This window comes from Hydra vulgaris, chromosome 02, assembly GCF_038396675.1.
Source record: "Hydra vulgaris chromosome 02, alternate assembly HydraT2T_AEP".
In the NCBI taxonomy this organism is placed as follows: domain Eukaryota; kingdom Metazoa; phylum Cnidaria; class Hydrozoa; order Anthoathecata; family Hydridae; genus Hydra; species Hydra vulgaris.
In genome coordinates this window covers 27,600,064-27,623,263 of record NC_088921.1, presented here as the reverse complement: position 1 = coordinate 27,623,263, position 23,200 = coordinate 27,600,064, and the positions used below count along the sequence as shown (strand labels likewise).

Here is a 23,200-nt window from a genome sequence, read left to right as displayed (position 1 = left end):
TATGATTGACCGTTGTAGAGCTTAACAGTAAAGGCTTTCCAATCTTCAAAGCAATTCTATCAATAGTAAATAATTTTGCAAAAGATCATCAATAAAACGATTCAGAAATCTGCAGCTTGAAAAAATATTTAAAAAAAGTTGAGTTAAACATATTAATTATGACAAGTTTGTAAATAACTTTTTTTTGTTTTTTGTGAGAATAATTACTGAATGTTCAAACCAAATATAAAAACTAATCTCGTGTAACTGGAAAATTACAATGTATATTGAATACTAATTTTAAGACAAAAATATAAGTAATGTAACTTTTATTGCTTCTTGTAGATAACAGCTTTACTTCAAATTCTACCGTTTTTTTATTTTATGTAAGTTGTGTAAGGTGATATCATAATTTAATGCATTGGCTAACTCTGGCTCTTGTTATACAATATTATATGCTAAAGTATTCATAGTTTTCGTATTTGTAAAATATACAAACGGCCAGGGCAAGAAGAAGACATATGCTATTAAACAATTAGCTGCTGCTACCGCCGATTATTAGACACAGTTAAAGGTTTTAGTACCTTTTTAATTAATGATATCATAAAAAAACGTTTAAAGTTCAAAAATTGGTGATATAAACTTAAATTTTTATGAGTATTACATAAATAGCACCATTAAAAAGTTTTATAACAATTTGTTTGAAAATGGAGCAATTCTTTTAATAAATAAAACTACAAGGGTAACAACAAAATCAGCTTCATTAATTAAGACAATATTATTACAACTTTTGTTGTAATAATATTGTCTTAATTAATGAAGCCATTTCAACTTTTGCCAATTAAAAAAAAAAAGTACGTGTTTTTTAAAATTTGTCGACTGACTATTCGATATTTGCCTACTGACTGTCTAAATTTGCCAACTAACTTGTCTAAAGGGTGTATATACCGACTGACTTGTCTAAAAGGATCCAATTTGCTAATTAAATAAACAAAATATTCATTGATAAGGAGGATGGGGGGGGGGGGGGAGGAAAGGGGGATGTTGCACATATTCCAATCGCGCCAGCCTTAACTACGACCTTTGCTTTTTTTAATAACTTCAACAACATTATTGAACAAAATGGATAATAATGGTTTAAATCAACAAAACAAACAATCAATAAGTATCAAAAAAACTAAATAGACTAAATAATAGAATAAATAAAAACTAAAAAAATCGACCATCTTTTTTATCCGGTTTCAAAAATAAGTATACTTTTGAATATACCTTATTTTTTTATAAAGAGATCTAAAGTTACCAATTTCTTGAGTGTTTACATAGATGAAAACCGCACGTTAAAAAATCATGTCAACAATCTAAACAATGAAATTGCTAGAAGTATATAAATACTAATTAAATTGAGATATCTTTTAAGTATAAGCTTTTTAGTTTAATTATATTACTCATTTATACATTGCCATTTTAATTATACTAATACTGCATGGGGTAGTGTCAATATAAGTATACTAGAACCTCTTTATTGTCAACAGAAGTATACTGCACGTCTTATAAACTTTAAAGACCGTTTTTCTTATGCGAAACCTCTTTTACTAAAAATTAATTGTCTTAATGTGTATCAGCTTAATGTTTACAATGTTATTTGCTTCATGTATAAATGTTAAACTAACACATTCCGTTATCTTTTTTATAATTTATACTCTATATATACACATTAAAAAAAAAAATATATCTTCGAAATTGTTTTCCAACAACCTTTTTCGCATACAAAACTTGATAGATCATGTACCTCTTATTGAGGAACTTTTTTATTTTAACAAAATTCAGAGAAAGTTCAATGGTCAAATTTTACGTTTCCAATTATTAATTATGCACGTAGGCAAGGGCATAAATTGAATAACGAACTGGTAAAAAATTGTCCAGCAAGATTTTATTTCTTTACAAACAGAGCTGCAAAATTGTGGAATAACTTTAAAACTGTAGATATTAATGCAGTATCTTTATATTGTATCTATAGCAATGGCTGCAGTAACCTAGATGAAGTTCTGCAGGGATGTATTTTCTTTGCTTCAGCATTGATATATGAATGTTATATTGCTGTTATTATAAGTTTTGAAATATTTTGATTTTTCTCATAAGTGGAATTACAACCATTCGAAAGAAAACTTAAACAAATGATCTATAGATAACATACTCTTATATTTTGAATTTTCATAATATCCCTTAAATTCACTTCTTAGTATTTGCTATATAAATGTTACATACCTTTTACATTGTTTATTTGTACTTTCGACGAAAACTTAAATATTTAACACAATAAAAGTAACGATGTATTTGAAAAAGATAGCGGTTCTTTAACTTTCAGAATCTCTATTTTTTCTTAACCAGCATTATGATTTTCATATTCCGTCTATAAATGTTGCATAATTTTTTTAAATCATCCGAAAAAGTGTGTTTAACTGAACAGTAACTAAGCTAAGAATTAACTATTTCAAAGGTTACTTTATTGCTTAAAAGACGGACAAATAGATTTATTTTGTTTTGCTGTATGTTATTTGATATCTCCCTTACTTTAAATCGAAAATGTATTAAGTTTATACTATACTTGGAGACATTAAAAAATGACTTAACTGTACTCGTTTTAAGTTTTCAAGTCTACTAATTGTTAACTCTTTTTTTTTACATAACTTTAGGCAGTGGGTTAGCGACGGAATTGCAAATGTTTTAAACAACTGGATAATGGAACTTGTATGTGCGAACCGAGTTCCAGATTTAATCAGAGTTTGCACTGTTTGGAAACTTAATTGTTAGAAAAATAAATTAAAAACTTTTTGACTTTGATTAAAATTTGATTATAGTTAAGTTAACTAAGATTTGAAATGTGTTAACAGTTTTACCCATTACCGGTGTTAACATATTTTTTTTGTATTCAGCAGATTTAGTTAGTTTAAAAAGTTTTTTTTTGGCTATTTAATTGTTTAGTTTCGTTGACTGATTTTGACAGCGTTTACCAATTTTAGTAACTTTATAATATTAAAAATGGCAACTCATTTGTTTAAAGTTTAATTTCAGCTCTATGCATGTTTAGTTTATGTCAATACTGGCAAAACATTATTTTGCATTCTAAACAAATTTTTTCAAGCATGGAGAAAATTGCAACTTTGTTTTGCGCAAATATTTATAATGTGATAATAATATTTATTAAGTAATTAATATATAACAAAAATCACAGCAATTAGGAGCACAAGAATAAATAGGGTAATTTATAATTAATCTTCTAATATCATCTAGATACATTTTGATGCTCAAAATAAACTGCTATCACACCCTAACTTCAATCCCTTTACTATGGACAGTTTCAAAAAAGAGCTAGACCAGCAACCATCCTAGTTACCACAGTTCATCATTTTCCGTGGCTGTATTGCTGCAGCTTTACAAGCTTGCTTAACTACCTTATGATGAACTTACGGTTCATTCTGTTCCGTGTAAATTTTTTTTTTTTTTTTTTTTTTTTTTTTTACCGTTAAATAATACATACAGATTCGAAGCACATAGATAAAAATAAATATTGGCAGGGCAAGAAGAAGACTAATTTAGCCTTATCACCGAGCCCTATTCTCACGTATTTACAAAAACCGTAATATTCAAATATCTATAGTTAACAAACTATTTATAAAAAAAAAAAAAAAAAAATAAAAGTAAAAAAGTAAAATAGATAACAATTCCTTATCATTTAAAGAAAAACTTAAAGAATAAAACTTTAAGGAAAGAGTAAGATCATTTTTTCAGAATAAGAAAAAATAAATAAGATATTATCATTTATTTAAGAATTAAAAATTTAAAGTGAGATTTAAAAATAAAAAGTAAATAAATTAATATACACCATAGAAATAACAAAAATAAATTAGTCAACTTCATAGAAATAACGTAAATAAATTAGCAAACGTCATAGAGGTAATACCATAATTAAGATAATAATAAAAAAAAAAAAAAAAATGTTGATACACTCAGTGCACAGTGGGCCAGTAGGTGGACAAAATGGGAAAAATTTTAGTTGTCTAATCTTGAAAACCTATTTAATTTTAGTATCTACATATATTAGGAGAAATCTATTGATAATTTATTTATATTAAATCCCTTAGTTACCAGGACTCTAAGCATTTGAATATTGAGATAAAATAAAAAAATAAAAAAATTATAAATAAGTAATTAACGGTGACATCAACGTTGTGTTATATTTCAATTACATCTATGTTTTTGAAACAAAAATTTGTACATGTTATTCTAGAGTATTTAGAGATAAGAAAAACCAATGTGTGAAATAAATTTGTCATAGCATGTTATCTCAGTTATACTTTGAAAATCACAGATTAAAAAAAAAAATTTCTAAAGAAACTTATTTTTTGCCGCACAATAACTAATAATTACCACAATTTGCCATGTGTTGTCTTATATTTATTTGAGCTATATGATGCTTCAATCGAGTTTTAATTGATTGCTCGTCCCCTTAAATCCCCGTTCAGATTTTATGTATGTTTTAACTTGGTTGCTATGGTACTAAATTTTGCATAGCAACAACTCATTTTTACATTAACGTTGTTTTAACAGTATTTTACTTGCGCTAAATACACAATATTGGGGGTATGTATTAAAATGAGATTCAGAATTCTTATGAGGTTAACTTTTTTTGGTTACTATGGATACCTTACTTTGCATAACATAGCAACAACATATTTTCGGTAGTTGTTAGTAATTTAATTACTAACACTGACAGTAATTTAATTACTTTTAATTTTAATTACTAACACTTGTAGTAACTTAATTACTAACAAGTATTAGTAGTCCAGGCGGCATATATATTATAACATTTTACTTTTAAATACAAAATACTTGTTAAATAATTATTTAGATATGGTTTTGTTAAACTTAGACATTCATAATTTTCTCCAAAAAAACAATCTTAGTATTTCAAAAAAAAATATTACTGAAGATATATTAAAATTTATTCAGCCAAAATTTGCTGATTTTAAAGACGTTGATTTTAGACATGCTGTTCAACGATTTGTTTACTTGTATAAAAAAAAGTGGAAATCTGCAAACTATACTGTGAAAAATTTTGAAAAGAAGTTTGTGAACTGGCTTAATGAATATTTAATTGTCAGAAAAAAAGACAATGAACCAACTGCAAGTAGACGTGGTCGAAAACCAGTTGCATTTGATAATAGTTCTAATAAAACTAAAAAACGGCGTGTATCTTGTTTAATTGAATCTCATTCATCCAATGAATTATTTTTTGCTGCTAAGAAAAAATTTAGAGATGAATCTGTTGTTATTGCTGCCAAGAATGTTTTAAATATATCAAATACAGATAAAGCAACTAAATATTCAGCAGACGAAGCACTGGCTTTAATAATTGATGCAAGTCTGACAAAAGCTTCCTATCAATTGATTAGAAGCGGAGCCTTGGAGAAAGAATATAACATCTACCCCGCTTACAATGATGTCAGAGATGCAAAATTGAAATGTTATCCTGCAAACATAACAGTGGAGGACTATTCAGCTTCAGTTCCTTTAAAAGATTTAATGACTCATACTTTGCAAAGAATCTGTGCAGTTCAGGAACCTGTGCTAAGGCACTTGATATTGAACGACAAAGCAATAAAAACAATGACACTAACGTGTAAGGCTGGTTTTGATGGTGCTACTGGCCAAAGCATTTATAAACAAGTTTTATCAGAACCCGACATTAACAGAGATTTAAAGCGTGAAGAATCATTATTTATTACTTGTCTTGTCCAATTGGATTTGACTGGATTTAACAACAGCAACGAAAAGGTGCCTATTTGGAGAAATCAAAAGTCGTCCTCCACAGCCTATTGTAGACCCATAAGAATTGCATACAAAATGGAATCCAAGGAATCTGTGATTGAAGAAGATCAGTACATTAAAAGTGAGATAGAAAGCTTGGGTATGATTTTATTAGAGGTTTGCGGATCTTCTATTGAAGTGAATTGTATTATTGAACTTACAATGATTGATGGGAAGGTTCAAACAATATTATCTGAAAAAAATAACTCATACCAATGCTGTTCAGTGTGTGCTGTCTCTCCAAAAAATATGAATAGTCTTGATATCCTTAATATAGATTATACTAACAGAGAGTTCAAATATGGTCTTTCCAGTCTTCATGCATGGATTCGATTTTTTGAGATGTTATTGCACATTGCATATAAAAAAGAAATAAGAAAGTGGCAAGCAAGATCTAAAGAACACAAAGAAAAGGCATCTGTAGCTAAACAAAAGATTCAGACTGATTTTATGAACAAAATGGGACTTGTTGTTGATTTCCCTAAAAGTGGTAGTTCTGGAACAAGTAATGATGGCAATACCTCAAGGCGTGCTTTTGCAGCATATGAACAAACAGCTGAAATTCTGGGTATTGACCAAAACCTTATATTCAGATTTTACATTATCTTGGTAACGCTCTCTTCAGGATATGAAATAGACTGCTTAAAGTTCAAGGATTATTGAATTGACACTTTTAGACTATATGTGTCCCTTTATCCATGGTATTAAATGGCTCAATCAGTTCACAAAGTATTGATACATGAACATGACATAATTAAAAGCCTTACATTACCCATCGGACTTATGTCAGAGGAAGCTCAAGAGGCTAGAAATAAAGAATTTAAATCTTATCGCGAAAATTTCAGCCAAAAAACATCCAGAAAAGCAACAAATACTGATCTTATCAATAGACTCCTAGTTTCCAGTGATCCTGTTATTTCATCATTGCGTAAATCAACATCACACCAAACAAATCATAAAGCATTTCCTTCAGATGTTTTACAATTACTTAAACAATCTTCAAACGATATTATTGTTTTATAATTTTTTGATGTAATTTAAAATTGATAACGTTTTCTTGCACTATTTTTTGCTTTTATTATTCCTAAAACATTATTTACCTAAATATTCAGTTTTTATTCAATATAGGTGGGTCAAAAATCCGATAAGATATTCAAATATCAATTTACCACTTTGTAACTAAGGAAAGTATCCGGTAACTAAGCAATATAAGTATCCATAACAACTAAATTTAAAAAATTATCACTTTTGTAAGAAGTGTGATCTCATATTGGTACTCATGCCAAATTTAGTGAATATAGCACTTATAAAATATCTGCAGATAACAAAAGTAGGTTGTTGCTAAGCAAAATAAAGGTATCCATAGCAACGAAATAAAAAAATATTACCTTCATAAAAAGCGCAGACATCATATTAGTACTCATACTAATTTTAGTGAATATAGCTCTAATATTAAATTAGTTATGAATTTTGTCCATTAAAAGTGCATTCTGGCCCACTGTGCAGTGACATAATTTTGTATTAATTATTTTATGTATTTGAGTTTTAATTAAAAAAAACATTTAAAATCGGATATATTAAAATCCATAAGTAAGAATGCTTGTTTTGATTCATTTTTAAACTGCTCTATACTAGTTTTATGTGTATTTACAATTTTGGGAAACATTTTCCACAAGTAGGGTCCGCGATAAAGAACTGAATATGAAGTTAGTTTAGAATTATATTTTGGGACAACAAAGTTGTTACTTAAAAATTTTGTTGGATATTTATGAACTATGTTGTCAAAATAGGATTGAAATATTTTAGGAGATAATCCTAAATTTGTTTTATACATGAACATTAAAACTTGGTGTAAGTTGATTTTATATATATTTAATGCTCCAAGTATACGCAGAAGAGGCTCACAAGGTAGTGTTCTATTAGCTCCAAAAATTATTCTACACGCGTGTTTTTGTTAACAGTACAATTTTTTTAATTTTGTATGGTTTGTACTAGCCCATGCAATATTGCAGTAAGTTAAATAACAATGAATAAAAGAGAAATATAAACTTTTCAAAGAACTACTGCTTAAAAATGGTTTAGCCCTATATATCATTGCTAAATTTTTTGATATTTTATTTTTAATACTTTTTATATGTAAACTCCAACGTAAATGTTCGTCTAAGATTACGCCTAGAAAGTTTACTGAGTTTTCTCTTTTAATGTTAGTGTTATTTATTATTAGATTAGGCAATTTGATGGGAATATTTTTTGATTTGAACTTTAATTGTGTGTATATATGTGTACACCGTATTTGTAATATTAACTTTATTACATGCAAAAATACAACTATACCATAAACGAAAATGCATGTCTAAGCCTTTTTTTATCAAGGGCTCCCTAATTTTTTAATGTACTTTTTAAATCTAGAACAGAAACTACATTACGTTTGCATCCAAACAATACAAAGAGAAAAGTTTAAAATCAAGGTATGTGAATTTATAAAAACCTTTTTTTGCCAGATGCTTCTCCTCGTGATTTTTTTTGAAAAATTAACAAATTGCTTTTGAGCAGTTGTTTTCATCAATATCAAAATAGTCCCAGATTAGACTTTAAGTTGCTTTGCTAATTGTGGATTTATTTTTTATCAAATTTTATTTCTAAGTTTAATTACTAAAAACCAGTTACTGTTTTCAAAAAAATAAATATTTCTAAACAATCTTTATTTACCTATTAGTAAAAAAATATAGTATAAATTCAAACTTAATGCCGAAGCCGAAGCCGATGCATCGTTATCGGCTTGTACCAACCGGCATTGGGATCGGCCAAAAGTAGGCATCGGTGCACCCCTAATTAAAAGTTTATAATGAATAAATAATGTTGAAATTAAAGTAGAAGAAGAAGAAAAATACAATAAACGAAAATAAACACTACATATCACATGATAAAATAAAATTTTGTTCTAAAAAAATAAATAATAGTTTACGACACATCAAAAGGAAAGACAAATAAAGAAACAAGAAATTAATAACGACAACAAATAATTAATAATTATAAACAATAAAAAAGTTTTTAGTTCCTTTTTTTTAATTTTTTAGATTATCATTTTCATACAGTTCAATGGTTTGTTGTTATTTTTCTTCGTCTTATTTATTTAATCTTAGGATGTGGGTAATCCTCGCTTTACAACCATTGCTATTTAAAGTGCATCTCCAATATAATATAATTTGTTTATGATATATAAGAGTATATTTTAATTTCTTGAAAATAGCATATAAGCTTTTTTTCCAGTATCTGTAAACTTAAACTTATTTGCAAGATCCATTTGAGGTGTTGTTTAACTTCTCTTTGACACGGTTAGCACGGATTCTATAAATGCCTACCTTGCTGACCCAAGAACGCCACTTAAATCTGGTAATACCGTACACATCAAGGTACTCTGTAATGCAAATTTTGAAATCTTTTAGGTTTATTTGCAGAAAATAATTTCATTTGAATTAAACAAAATTTTGACTTTATAGTGCGACAATAAAAACACCTGTAAACTGAGAACCGTTTAGTGCAAATGTAGCATAAGGCCGCATCAAACTCTGGATAGAATTTTAGCTGGATTAGTTAACTGGTTAAGGATTTATAGCAGTTTTAACTTATATTTCGTTAGTTTTTGCTGCTAAAGGTTGCATCTCTTTATCGAGCTTGACACTTTCTTACTCCAGATTCTATTCTCTACCTCTATAAATCTCAAATCTGGACTTGTATGGAATACTGTTGTTGCCTTATCTGGGGCAAATCTTCTAATAATGCGCTTTCTCTTTTTAAACAAGGTGCAAAAATTCATTGTAAACATAGTTGGACCTACTCTAGCAGGCAACCTCCAACCATTAACGCATCGTCGTAATGTTGCTTCTCTTTCTCTTTTCTACAAATACTATAATCGGCACTGCTCTAAAGAGCTAGCGTCTTTTGTGCCATCTGCTTAAATTCATTCTCGTGTTACTCTTCATTCAATTAAGTCTCATCCTTTTTCTGTGACTGTTCCTATATGCTCCTAAAACTCTTATTCGTCTAGTTTTTTTCCTCGAACATCAGCTCTTTGGAATTTGCTTCCTTCATCTTGCTTTCCTGATTCATATAATTTGCAATCCTTTAAGTTATTTGTCAATCGTTATCTTGCTCTACAATCTTCATCTTTTCTCTTCCAGTAACTTCCAACTCTAATTAGTGGTTGCTTGCAGCCTTGTTGGAAGCGAAGATATTTAAAAAAAAAACAAAAAATAAAAAAACTTATACATCAAAAAATTACCGAATACTGTGATATTTGGTCACTATTTTCAGAATAAAGATTACACGAGGGTTCTACTACGTAATACCAACAACTTTTGTTATAATTGTTTTATTGCTACAACTATCATTTTAATTTTATAGAAGATTTTGATTTGCTATTTAAAGCGTGGTTTGGCTTGGCTTTTGCATTGCGTGAAAATATCAGCATTTTCTAAAGTATAAACTACAACTGTCAAAAAAATGAAAATGTTAAAAAATGGTTGAAAAGCATTTATAAAGATATATAAAGTATAAAATAAATATTTTTTTAATTTTGTATAAACAAATAAAAATTTTTGAAGGACAGCCAGAAGAAAATCTTATGAAAAGGGGAGTCCTTTGAAGAGCAGTAAAAATCTTTTGTCGTCAAATAAAATCTCATCTAAATTGTCAACAAGTACAAAAAGTGTTATTGATTTAAACAGTTATTTCCTTCAAAGGAAAAAACATATCATAATTATTTCCTTGTCGTTTAAGTAATTATTTCCTTGATTTTAATTGTTTGTATTTAATAATATTTGTCGGAATGTAAATGGAATGTTATCCTATATGAGTTCAGGTTAAATTTTGTATAAGGGATAGTTTGATTTAGAAAAGTTGGATTTAGTGAATTGCCACAATGCCAAATCAAGCAAAGGTTCGCCATGAAAATGAAAAATTTGTGTGCCTGGTTGGTCTAAAAAAAAGTTTTTTTTTTGTAAATGCAATACATTTTAGTGACATTTTTAGTGACATTTTGTAGTGCAATACATTTTAGCTGCACCGAGCTGTGAACACCTTAGAGATGAATGTTAAATTAAAAAAGAGTTTAGCAGAGTGAGATAAAAGTAGAAAAGGACAGATGTCCAGCGGAAAACAAAGAGCCTCAAAGTAGAAAAATACTAAAAAACTGATAAGTAAAATGTTGTAAAAATAAACAATAACAATAAACAATAGTCGACATAAGTAAGAGTCATTAATTGTTGTTCTACTAAATTGTCGTTAGTGTCGAGTGTAAGTGTGATGTTTAGACAGTATCAGTGATGGAGCAGAACTATTTATTTTGTAAGTAGTTATCATGTGGTCTGTATTATAAGGGGGATAAACATATGTTATCGATATAAGTGTGTCATAGACGTTTAGAGTACAGTATGGATTCGCGCCTTATGGTACAGTATGAACACAAGAAAACCTTCAACTTTCGCTTCAACTTAGTTGGACTCAGTACAACTTGCATACAGTTGTAAGTAATTTTTTTGACATGAGTGTTGGTAAGTGCAGTGCTTTGTTGCAGTATAACAAGGGTTAGTGAGAGTTGTGAACTGTTTTGAGTCTTATATCTGTGTATGTAATGTAAATAGTCAATGCAGTGTACGTTTGTGTGTCTACTGTAATTGCATATCTTGATAGTATGAGTTGTTAGTACCAAATTGGTTCAAAGTCATGTAACGTAACTGGTGTAACGTAAGCTAGACGCGAATACTAGAAGTCCAATAACATGTATTTTAAAAATAACAAACTATTGCAACTACATAATCTGGAAAATTTAATTTGATTTCAAGATGTAAATATTAAAATAAAGAGCGCACTAATAAAAACTAAAAATAAACAAGGTGGTACTAATTACCCACAAGAAGGTTCAAATAGTACCACTAATTTTGGCTTGCAATATAAAAGTTACGAATATAACTTGTGGTCTTCAAAACCATTCAGTTATGCACCCTTGTACATGATGTGACGTCAAATATAAGTGTCTTAACAAATCTCGAAATTTGTGAACACTACGATCAATCAAACCTTGCATTGAGTCTTTTCAGAAATCCGGCTGGGTTATTGCTCGTGCAAAGTTGTTTGACTTTTTTATTCGAAATCCAATCATCAGTGAGCTTGACAAAGTTCTGATATTGGAAAAAATCCCGCTGATGGAATTGCATCTTCTTTTAGAAGTTGTTAATTATTTTTTCAAGATACTTAAAACTGCTTGGTTAGAAGCTGTTAAATAGCCAGCTGTCCTCTACATTCAACTGAGCCTGTAACATGGGGGTTAGTTCAAGAGAATTGAATGCAAGAAGCTTCTTAAAAATGTAATACAAACTCGGTTCACAACATTCTTCACATAATTGAAGCATTCAAAAGTTTCAATTTAGTTGTAAAAGCTTGCTTTGGAATAATCTTTCGGCCGGATTTTGCTCAAGTAATTGAAAATTTCAAAGGTGTTACTTAATGATAACTGTTGCAAGCGTAACACCCGACATTCGCACCGTCTGCTACCAAATTACTGATTTCATCAGTCTCAAAGGATCCCCCTTGGGGCCCTATAGTGAACAAACTGTCGAAACTGCTCATCAAGACTTTTATAAAGATTGGTCAAGGTATAAACAAAACAATGATAATCCAGAGTGCAAATAAACATTGTTATGCTACCATAGTTCGATTTATTAGATTACGCAGCAGAAATTCATAGCTTACGTAAATATTCATTATAATCCGAAATTACGGTTTATAATGAACATTTAACCGTTTTAATCCTTAACTGCTGTTATTAATTATGAATTTTAACATTGCATGTAAAAATATTAAATAGTAATTGACTAAAAGAGTATATTAAGCTAAGTTTTTAAGAGTTATTGGGTAAAATTAAAGACTATGTCTTACAATTTAATCAGATGCAATTTGATGGTAATATAATGTAAAATATAGGCTTTATATAGTTATTTTTCACTTCAATTTAAAAGTCAACGTATTTAAAAAGGTTTCAATGGTTAATAAAAATGATTTTTACAGAGACATTTTTAATTAGAATTAACTAGAATTTATTTGTTTTACCAACTGATAATCTTTTTGCCAGGTTTTTCACTTCTTTTTTTTTTTTGCATTTTGGCAGTAGTTTATACTTTAGGAAATATTGAGGTATTTACGCTATTTATGAGCCAATTCAAATTATATTATTTTTGCAGGCAAAATTAAAAGATTTCAAAATTTGCATTACAGGATACCTTGATGTATACGTTATCACCTAATACCACGCTACCACCTCAAGTGGCGTTCTTGGGTCAGCTAGATTGGCAAAATTTTGATATGATCCAATCTGTCTTAAAATCATATACAATGTTCTATATATATATATATATATATATATATATATATATATATATATATATATATATATAAACGGCTTTATAATAATTTAGTAAAAAGTTGATTATTTTTTATAACTTTGTTTTAATTTTAGACTGTTTTTTGAAATTATTTTTGTATAGCAAAAGTAATGATTGCTATTGGTTCAGTAATGATTGCTATAATCCCCCGGAATAAAATCAATTTTTATTTTTTCCTGCTACTTTGCTATTTTATTACAATTTAACATTTAAAAGATAATACTTAGTCACAGTTATGGATGCTAATATCATTTTAAGCTGCAATAAATAAATATTAATATAGGCGTATCATAAAAGTTTAATTCCGTTATTTAAATGTGCCTAATTATAAATCATCGTAAAATTCATCGTTTATATTTTCAGACATGATGATCACAAAATTGGATATTCACATATTTTCTTGCACCGTTTTTTGTTTTCATTATTAATCACCTAAATTTCACCTAAAATCAGTTATTTTAATATCTAAATTTTTTTTTTAAATAATACGGTTGAAAATCTGATACAGATTTATTCAAAAGTCCATTTACCTCTTTGTAACTGAGGAAGGTATCTGGTTATGGGGAAAGTTACTGGCAATATAGGTATCCGTAGCAACTAAATAAAAAATTATGACTTTTGACCTCGAATTTATGCTAAATTTAGTGAATATATCTCATGCCAAATTTATTGAATATAGCACTCGTAAAAAATTTGCAATTATCGAAATAGATTGTTGCTGAACAAAAATTAGTATCCATAAAACTATGTGTTTATAGCAACCAAGTGAAAAAATTCCCCTCGTATATATGTATATATCACCTCCTTTTTTTTTTTAAACCAAATTTAGTAAATAAAGGCCTAATGTTTTATTAGTTATTAATTTTGTTCATTTAAAGTGAATTCTGACCCACTGCGTCATCAACCTTTTAATCCCACCCCTTTGTATTCGGGCCGCGAGATCAACCCTTTTCACGTAACTTTTTGCCGTAAAAAAATAAAAATAATAAAAAAAAATTAGTATCTTAACTTACGTTGTTTTTTTTCCAATGAAATTAATAAAAGTACTCTAAATTAAACAATTAAAAAAGTTAATCGACTGTTAGAATGTCGTATTTAGATCAGATATGTTTTACTGATGAAGTTAATTGCTTGAAGTTCTTATCCCACAGAATGAGAGCAAATATGTGTACACACTGTATGAAAAATATTACCAAACATTGCAGAAATTCTGTAACTGAAGAAGATGTCATAAAGGTATTTTATTTTTCATTCATATAATGTTAGAATATGATCGTTTTTGTTGCTTAAGCTATAAGTAATGTGTTTAAGCTATGTTATGATATATTTAAGCCATGACTTTATTGTTTTTGTAGATATGTTAGGATAGGATATTGTGTTAAAATAAAATTAAAATTTGTTGATATTATTAAAAAATTGGGTAAAAGTGTATTAGTCAGCTCAATGATAGAAATGGATATGATAGTGGGGAAAAAATTGAAATAAAATAAAATAGTATGCATGCTGTAATTATGAGTATTGTTATTGTTATTATTGTTATTATTATTATTATTATTATTATTATTATTGTTATTATTGTTGTTGCTATTACTATTATTATTTATTATTTAAACATAATTACAGTTGAAAAGCTTTGCCTGTTTTTGGTTGTTATTTCAGGTGATTATAAGCAGATATAAGATTTTTAACGAATGGTTAAAATAAAAAATTTCTATGCAATATTTATGTGTTTATTCCACATCTTTGCAATAATTTTTAAGCATTTTATGCATGGTAAAAGTAATTGTCTTTTAAATAGTTGTAACTTTGTGGTTGTTATATTTAGTCTTTAGAGTACACGCAGAAAGGAGAAAAATATCCCACTCTTATACTTAATTCTGATGAAAAGTATGGCAAACTTTTTCTCGGGGGTTTTAAGGCTGCCATGAATTTAGAATTTCTTCAACAAGAGTCTGTTGCTAATATTGTAAATACTGCTGGTATGGGACTTTATAAAACATTTGGAAAAAAGTATGAGGTAAGTATATATATATATATATATATATATATATATATATATATATATATATATATATATATATATATATATATATATATATAAATATATATATATATATATATATATATATATATATATATATATATATATATATATATATATATGTTTGTATGCAATATAAATTTAATACATTTGTATTTATATATACATATATATAAAATTTGTACTATTACGATATTTTGAAGACAAGTTTTTCAATAAAATTGATAATTTTAATTAAACAATTACAGGTTTATTATTAAAGTTATAAACTAATAATTTTTAGTACATTTATTTTTTATTATTTGTAGGATAAATGTCACTGGACTATGGAAGTATCAAAAGTTGAATGCCTGCAACTTGAATGGGAAGATGCAATAAGTTATAATATAAGCAATGAAGACATAGATAAAGTTATTAATTATATTCATTCATGTAGATTACAAAAGAAAAATGTACTTGTTCACTGTGCTCAGGTGAGTTGTAACTCAAAATAATTATTGTATTGTTATAAATATATTTCCATAGAAAGTTGAGTGTAAAAGAAGCCAACAAATGCAGTTGCTGACAAAATGAACTATTTTTCATTTTGTCAGCAACTGCATTTAATGCAACCACTGCATATAGCCATACCTGTGTATTCATTAATAATTTTGAATTTTTCAAGATTCCATTGGGATCATAAATTGCTTGTTTAATGTTAATTTACTGATATAAATGAGAATTTTGATATTTTGTTTGAAGAAGGAGAAGTAATATTGAATATGATCTTGGTGGCTCTAGTAGTTCTGAAAGTATTTTGGAATACGTAGAAAAAGAAATGTTAGACTTGTTTGGGATTTACCAACTCAAAATTTAGTTTTGTCTTTACTGTCAATTATAAATACCTCAAAAACTCAAAGTTTAGTCAGTGATATTTTTGTATCTGAAGCAAGCCTATTGTGACCTGATGAACAAGCTGATAATGAGCTGAAAATATAATTTGAGGTTGAGGAAGAAAGTTTAGGAGGAAATATCTTAGAGTATGGAATTTGATAGTGAAAAAGAATTTATAAATTTGATTATTTATGTGATAGTACAGCTCCAGAAACATATGAAAACCAGATTATTTATCTGATTTTACAGCCCCAGAAACATATGTGAATTATTGACATGTAGTTTTGGCAGATTACATCAACTTAGTTTTGGCAGATTACATCAACTGATTGGTGGTCATGTTGTTTTTGATCAAACTGATTTCTAGGTGGAGTAGGAGCATGTTGATGCTGATTATGAAAAAGATGAGCATGACACTTTTGAATTCTTTTCCACTGATGGTTTAAATTATAGAAACAGAGGAGACAGCACTCTTGACTTTTGTCAACTTCTAATTTCTAAATTCTTAGATCAATAACCCTATATATCTAATGCCTCAGGCATTAGCTATACAGGGATGGGTTATCCCTTTATAGCTAATGGTTCAATTTCTAAATATAGGACATATATTGTCCACTGACAATTATTATATGTTCCTATCTCTTGCCAGCTCTTGTCTTTCAAGAAGACATATTTGCGGAACATGTGAATCAAAAATCTTACAGCAAGAATATTTTGAAACTTACTTGATATTTTGAAAAACCACCACTATTACAACCCTTGCAATGAAGACAATTAAGTTTTAGTCTAAATACTGTGCAACTAAAGACATATCAGGAAGCAGACAGAAAGTTGTTTAGATGCTGTCAAGATACCTCAATTCAGTTATGGTAGAAGCAGGAAGACCTAATAAAGATAATGACATTATGCTTAAACTATCAGTGGTTAAATCAAATAATATGCGGATAGATAGAGTTGACCAGATCAATCAGCAACTTCATGGACTTTAGGCCCTTGGGAAATTCTTTAGTGTTCTTTAAATTTATAAAAAGTTTATACTCATAGTTCTGATGGCAACATACTTAATTTTTTTGCGAAACAATATTAAGATGATATTTTCATTAACCCTGGTCACACCTTGTGTTGTTGTTGAAAGGGATTTTTATTGACTTGCTGACACTTTACATCAATGTTACCATCAGCAAGGCAAAGAGTAATAATAGGTTACACAAAATATGTTAAAATTGTTATGCAAAGTGAAAAATGGTTGCCAAAGGACATTCCTTGAAAAATGCTTATGTTTAAAGTTACTGTCCAGTAATTTTAAACATACTGTCCAATGCGGTAGTGGTGTAGTGGTAAGGCGCTCGCTTCATAAGCGAGAGGTTCCGAGTTCGAACCCCACCACGTCCCTGGTAGTACCGCGCTCAACTTGTTTCTCTGCGCAGCGGCCTTGTTCGTCAAGGTTCGTGTTTCGGAGTTATAGAGTTGGGAGAGGGTTATAAACCACTATTAAGTAGCCTCCTCATCTGTAGTGGCCTTCTCGGCCTTGAGGAGGTGAATAACAAAAAAAAAAAAAAAAAAAAAAAAAGTCCGGGTCTTGAAAAACTTTATTTTTATTTGTTTAAATAAAACTAATGCTAAAATAAAACATTTATATTTGAAAAAATTTTATTTAATTAAAATTTTATTATATTAAGCTTAATGAAGAGATGAGAAAACAGCCCCAGTACAATCATCAGGTTACATCCTGATGAATTTTTTTTTAATTCTATACTTTTTTAGTCTATTTCTGAAAAGGTTTTACATATACCAGGTCTACAAGTATGAAATGAGGGTTTTTTTGTTCAAAATAAAACACTATTTTCTAACGGAAAAGTAAAAAATATTTTTTTCAAAGTATTTTCCATTGCTTTCTACACATTTTGACCACCTTTCTGGCATTTTGTGGATACCACGCCAATAAAACTGATCGTTTTTTGAGGCAAACCATTCGGAGACCCGTTTTTTGACTTCTTCGTAGGAATTGAAGTGTTGCTCATTCTATGCGTGTCCTATCAATGAAAACAAATGGTAGTCGGAAGAATTTTCGTGTCTTCTGGCCCATTTTGGTTGTTTTTCGATCAATGCATGGTTCAAATTGATCATTTGTTGTCGGTAGCGTTGTGTATCAACAGTTTCGCCAGGTTTTAGTAGTTCATGATACACCACTCCCTTCTGGTTCCACCAAACACAGAGCATTGTCTTTTTTTTGAACCGATCAGGCTTTGCAGTCGATGTTAATGCTTCTCCTGGATTTGCCCATGATCTTTTGCGTTTAGGATTCTTAAAATAAATCCATTTTTCATCACCACAATTCACAATTCGATGCAATACTGACTTCCTTTCGTGTCGTAATAGCAACATTTCACATGTGGTTTTTTGCTTTTCCATCTGCCTGTCATTCAATTCATGTGACACCCATTTCCTGCACTTTTGGATCTTTCCCATAGCTTTAAAACGGTCAGAAATTGGTGGTTGTGAAGCATTTAACATTTCTGCCATTTGTTTTTGACTTAAAGTGTCATCTTCATCCAGTATTGCTTGCAATTCTGTGTCTTCAAACTTTTTTGGTGGTCTTCCACGTTCTTCATTTCGCACATCGATATCATTATCTCTGAACCGTTAAAACCATCTTTTGCATGTTGCTTCCGATAGAGCATGATCACCATAAGCTTTGACAAGTATTCGATGCATTTCTGCAGCACTTTTCTTCAAATGGAAACAAAAAATTAGTGCTTTCCACAAATCATCATTTTCTGGTACAAAATTCGACATTTTTAACACGATTAAAAAATATGATGTTGTTTATACAATGACTTGATGTTTACTAAATATGTTTGACAGATATCATAGCAACAAAATTAAAAAATTAAGGCCCGTTCACAACAAATGTTCTCTATCAATATATTTGTAACTCGACGCTCACTTCATGCTTATAGACCTGGTATGTACACTTACATAAAATGTTTTCACAAACAAAAAATTAAGCTATAGAAATGTAGTGTAATGTAAATAATAAGATATTTAATTTTTTAAAATTGAACCAACTGAGGCGCTACAAGCATAAAAAGTGTTAAAGGTGTTATTTAAGTAGATTGCATATTGTACACGTAATATAAAGTTTTCTTCAACAGATACTTCAAAAAGTTTTTTTTTTTAATACTTAAATATGGGTTGCATTAATATTTGTATTTGTGTAATTTTGTGTAATTTTTCTGAAGTTGAGTTTTCGTAACTTTAAACTAAATCAGGGAAAACATCAAATAGATCAGGAAAAAATCAGGGAAATCCACATTAAAATATTGGCAGATAATATACGTTAACAAAAATAAAAAGTAGTATCAATTAAGTTCAAAAGTGTCTGATATTTAATTTTGAATGACTTCATTATTGTTTTATATATATATATATATATATATATATATATATATATATATATATATATATATATATATATATATATATATATATATATATATATATATATATATATATATATATATATATATATATATATATATATATATATTGAATCATATATTTTAAAAATATGAGTGAAATTCAATTTATTAGTCTTTTTGTTTTAATTGAACCTTGAGCATGTTCTTTCAGAAGCAGTTGAGAGGTAGTGTTAATCCTTATTAAAGCATGATACAAAATGTTGTTGACCATTTTTTGAGCAAATCCGATTGACAAAATTCTTTCTTCAATTCAATGTATTTATCAACTTGATTATAATTGCAAACACAGCTGTTCAAATTTATGGTAGAACTTGCTCCATTCTAAAAACAAACAAGTTAGAGTGCATTTTTTTTGCACTCTAACATGTATTGTTTTTATAATTAAATCACATAAAGACATGTATGGATATATTTATTCCATAATCTTGCAAATGAAATTGCTACATTTTTTGAGGAAAATTTTAAGTGTTAGAACTTAGCGTTTTCAATCAATACATAATTTAGTCTCTAAAATCTCCTCTCTTATCTGTTCTTTTTTTGATGTATCAGTCTTTTTACTATATTATTTTGAATTTTTGTAACTTTCCAAACAAAAGATTGTAAACTCCTTCTGCTATTATGAGATTTGCATCATTTTTAATCAATTTCCTAATGACAATTTCAACTGATATTAAATGGTTTCAGCTGGTTTCAGCTGGTTTTAACTGGTTTCAGCTGGTTTTAACAAAAACATCAACTAGATTTTGTTGAACAAAAGTATCTTTTTCTAAAATGAGTTTAAATTTCAATTTGACTAAAAATTTGTTAATACTTACTGGTATCCCTAAAAAATATTTATTGACCTCACAGGAAATCATAAATGTATGAACAATATTTGATGATGCAATAATACTTAGGTTGCATGATCCTTCTCATACTTTCGTACAAATACATGATTGATAACAAGGTTTATTGAAACTTGTTAACAAGATTTATTGGACATACTAGAAATGTGTGAAAGTACTGTAAGTGATTTAGTTGACTTGACTAGCTTTTTATTTAAAATCAGTCAATATGTCTTGCTTAATTAGTTTTCTATGGACCTTTTAGAGAAATTTAATTTAGGCATTACATGTTCAAGTTTCCAAATATTTTGATCAGAACAAATTTATTTCATTTTTTTCTGTTTTACTGAAAGTCTACATTTCTAGTAAAATCTTCTTTATTCCAGATCTTATTCTGAGCTAGATCTTACCTAATATACTTTTAAATAACTCTTCAGGATTGCCTATGCTACGTTTAAAGTACGTCTATGCTACGTTCAAAGAAAGAACTAGTAAAATTATGTTTATCCTGATTGTTATTTAAAGCAAAAAAACTTCTTTTTGTTAAATTTATAGTATTAATGATTTTACTAAATAATAAATTTGCTATTTATAAAACTGTTGATAATAATATTATTGATACTTCACGTTTAAACTCTATAATATCATTATCTAGGGTAAATCTCGTTCTGCAACAGCTGTTATTGCTTACATCATGGTTGTCTTGAACTTGTCTCTTGCTGAAAGTTTTGCTTTTGTTAAAGAAAAACGACGAATGATTGAACCAAATGCTCATTTTATGTATTTGTTGCAAATGTTTGAAAATAGCGAGTTGATAAAAAAGCTTCGAAATCATCTCCGATCTATGATTATTATCAAGTGACTCTCCACTTAGATGCATCAGTCTCCACTTAGATGCATCAGTCTCCACTTAGATGCATCAGTCTCCACTTAGATGCATCAGTCTCCCCTTAGATGCATCAGTCTCCCCTTAGATGCATCAGTCTCCACTTAGATGCATCAGTCTCCACTTAGATACATCAGTCTCCACTTAGATGCATCAGTCTCCACTTAGATACATCAGTCTCCACTTAGATGCATCTGACTAGTAATCATTGTTAAGAATGAAAGGATTTTTACTAATTTTATCACAGTTTCTGCAGTTTTTGAAGTAATTAAAGGCCTCTAGAAATTAAAGTTTCTAATTTTGCATAGTAAAAGCAATTATACTTAGATTGTTTTACCATATTAACTGTACTTGGTAGACGAAGCCTCGATCAAATTTAAACATTTGCTTATGTTTATTGCATATTTTTGGCCATTGTTTTATTGATTTTTTTAGTATCTAAATTTTAATATTTTATTTTGGTATTCGTGCATCATTTATACAGGCAGAAAAAACTAAATTGAAAGTCAATTTGTTTGGAGTACCATGGCAATTTTAGATACGCAACACGATAAAGTACATAAGGTGCTTACATAAGTTAAACACTTTTTAATAACGTTATTTTACTTGGAAAAAGAGACTGGAAATTCAATTTTGTTCCAGGCACTACGTCGAAATGAACCGTTTAATTTCAAAAAAATTTTTTGTATTTCAACTGAAACAATTGACTTAAATGGCATTTCTTCACGTGAATTAAAATTTATACGCAGAGTCTCTGTTACTTTAGACTCATAGTAAAAAGCTTGACGCATCAGATTGTTATTGAGCAACTTTAAGTTTGTTATTTGCTGTTAATTGATCATTCAGCTTTTTTTTCAAGTCTTTTATTTGAGCTAATTTGATTTAAAGTTGATCCAAGATTTTTTAATTTGGCGTTAGAGAACACTGCGTTTTTCTAAATTTGTACTATACGTTAAGTTGAAAATAGTTTTTTGAACAGTTGATATGTTATAATAAGCTCCTGTAACAAGATAAAGATGTATAAAGAAAGATAAGCTTAATATCAAAAAAATACGAAATTAATTAGAATAAATCACTTTTTAGCATTTGTTTTAGTTTTATTAATGGAGGCATTTCTGAAGGCTACAAACTTTTTTTGCTAATCTCCTTAAATTTTTATGACATGTTTCTGGAGTGTAGCAAGAACCAATCACGAAAAGGTGGATTACTTTTTAATCATCTAAACGGTAAATCTTTTGTTTTTAATTGGTTAAAATAATTGTAATTTAAAAAAAAGAATTTTTTATCTAATAAGATTTAATGAAATAATAAAAACTGATGGAAAAACATAGATGGTTTAAAATAAGTAATTGATCGTTTTACTACTAAAAGTTTCATACGTTTAGCAATCATCAGGTAAAAAAAAAATTGTTTATTTCGTTAAAAAATATACTCAATAAACATAAAAAACAATTCAATAAACTCAATAAACGTTCAAAAACAATTATAAAGCTATAACTATTTGCGAGCGTGGTTTGGTTTTTTAATCTTTGGGCCCGTGGTTGTCAAGCAAGAACTTGTTTTCGTGACGGCACTTAGATATAATTTCTGTTTGTTTATTTAATAATTTTTGCGTACCTTAGTATGATATTATGCAAAGTTTTTCATGAAGGCAAATATATATATATATATATATACCGTAGCGTGGGGTAAACGAGCACTTCACGGGGTAATCGCGCACCCGTTAACATATACATTTTAAAAGACAAGTTAAACACATTAATAATGCTCAGTTCATTTTCAAGCTAAACATACATAAAGTAACTTTA

The 23,200-nt window shown here is 28.6% G+C and overlaps 1 protein-coding gene across 1 annotated transcript; it reads left to right on the top strand.

Annotated features, from left to right (window-relative positions):
* The first annotated feature begins 14,223 nt into the window (after positions 1-14,223).
* Positions 14,224-22,477, top strand: LOC101240107 (dual specificity protein phosphatase 22). The gene is made up of 4 exons (XM_065790461.1): positions 14,224-14,522; positions 15,112-15,303; positions 15,636-15,800; positions 21,162-22,477. Exons 1-4 carry the CDS (start codon positions 14,373-14,375, stop codon positions 21,366-21,368), a joined length of 714 nt encoding a protein of 237 aa, XP_065646533.1. The 5' UTR covers positions 14,224-14,372; the 3' UTR covers positions 21,369-22,477.
* Positions 22,478-23,200: the final 723 nt, after the last annotated feature.

Excerpts from the sequence above, each read along its gene's own strand:
- LOC101240107 (XM_065790461.1), top strand. The coding sequence starts at position 14,373 with ATGTCGTATTTAGATCAGATATGTTTTACTGATGAAGTTAATTGCTTG. Across the intron at positions 15,304-15,635 it reads CATTTGGAAAAAAGTATGAG|GATAAATGTCACTGGACTAT; the intron begins GTAAGTATATAT and ends TATTATTTGTAG. Across the intron at positions 15,801-21,161 it reads TACTTGTTCACTGTGCTCAG|GGTAAATCTCGTTCTGCAAC; the intron begins GTGAGTTGTAAC and ends ATCATTATCTAG.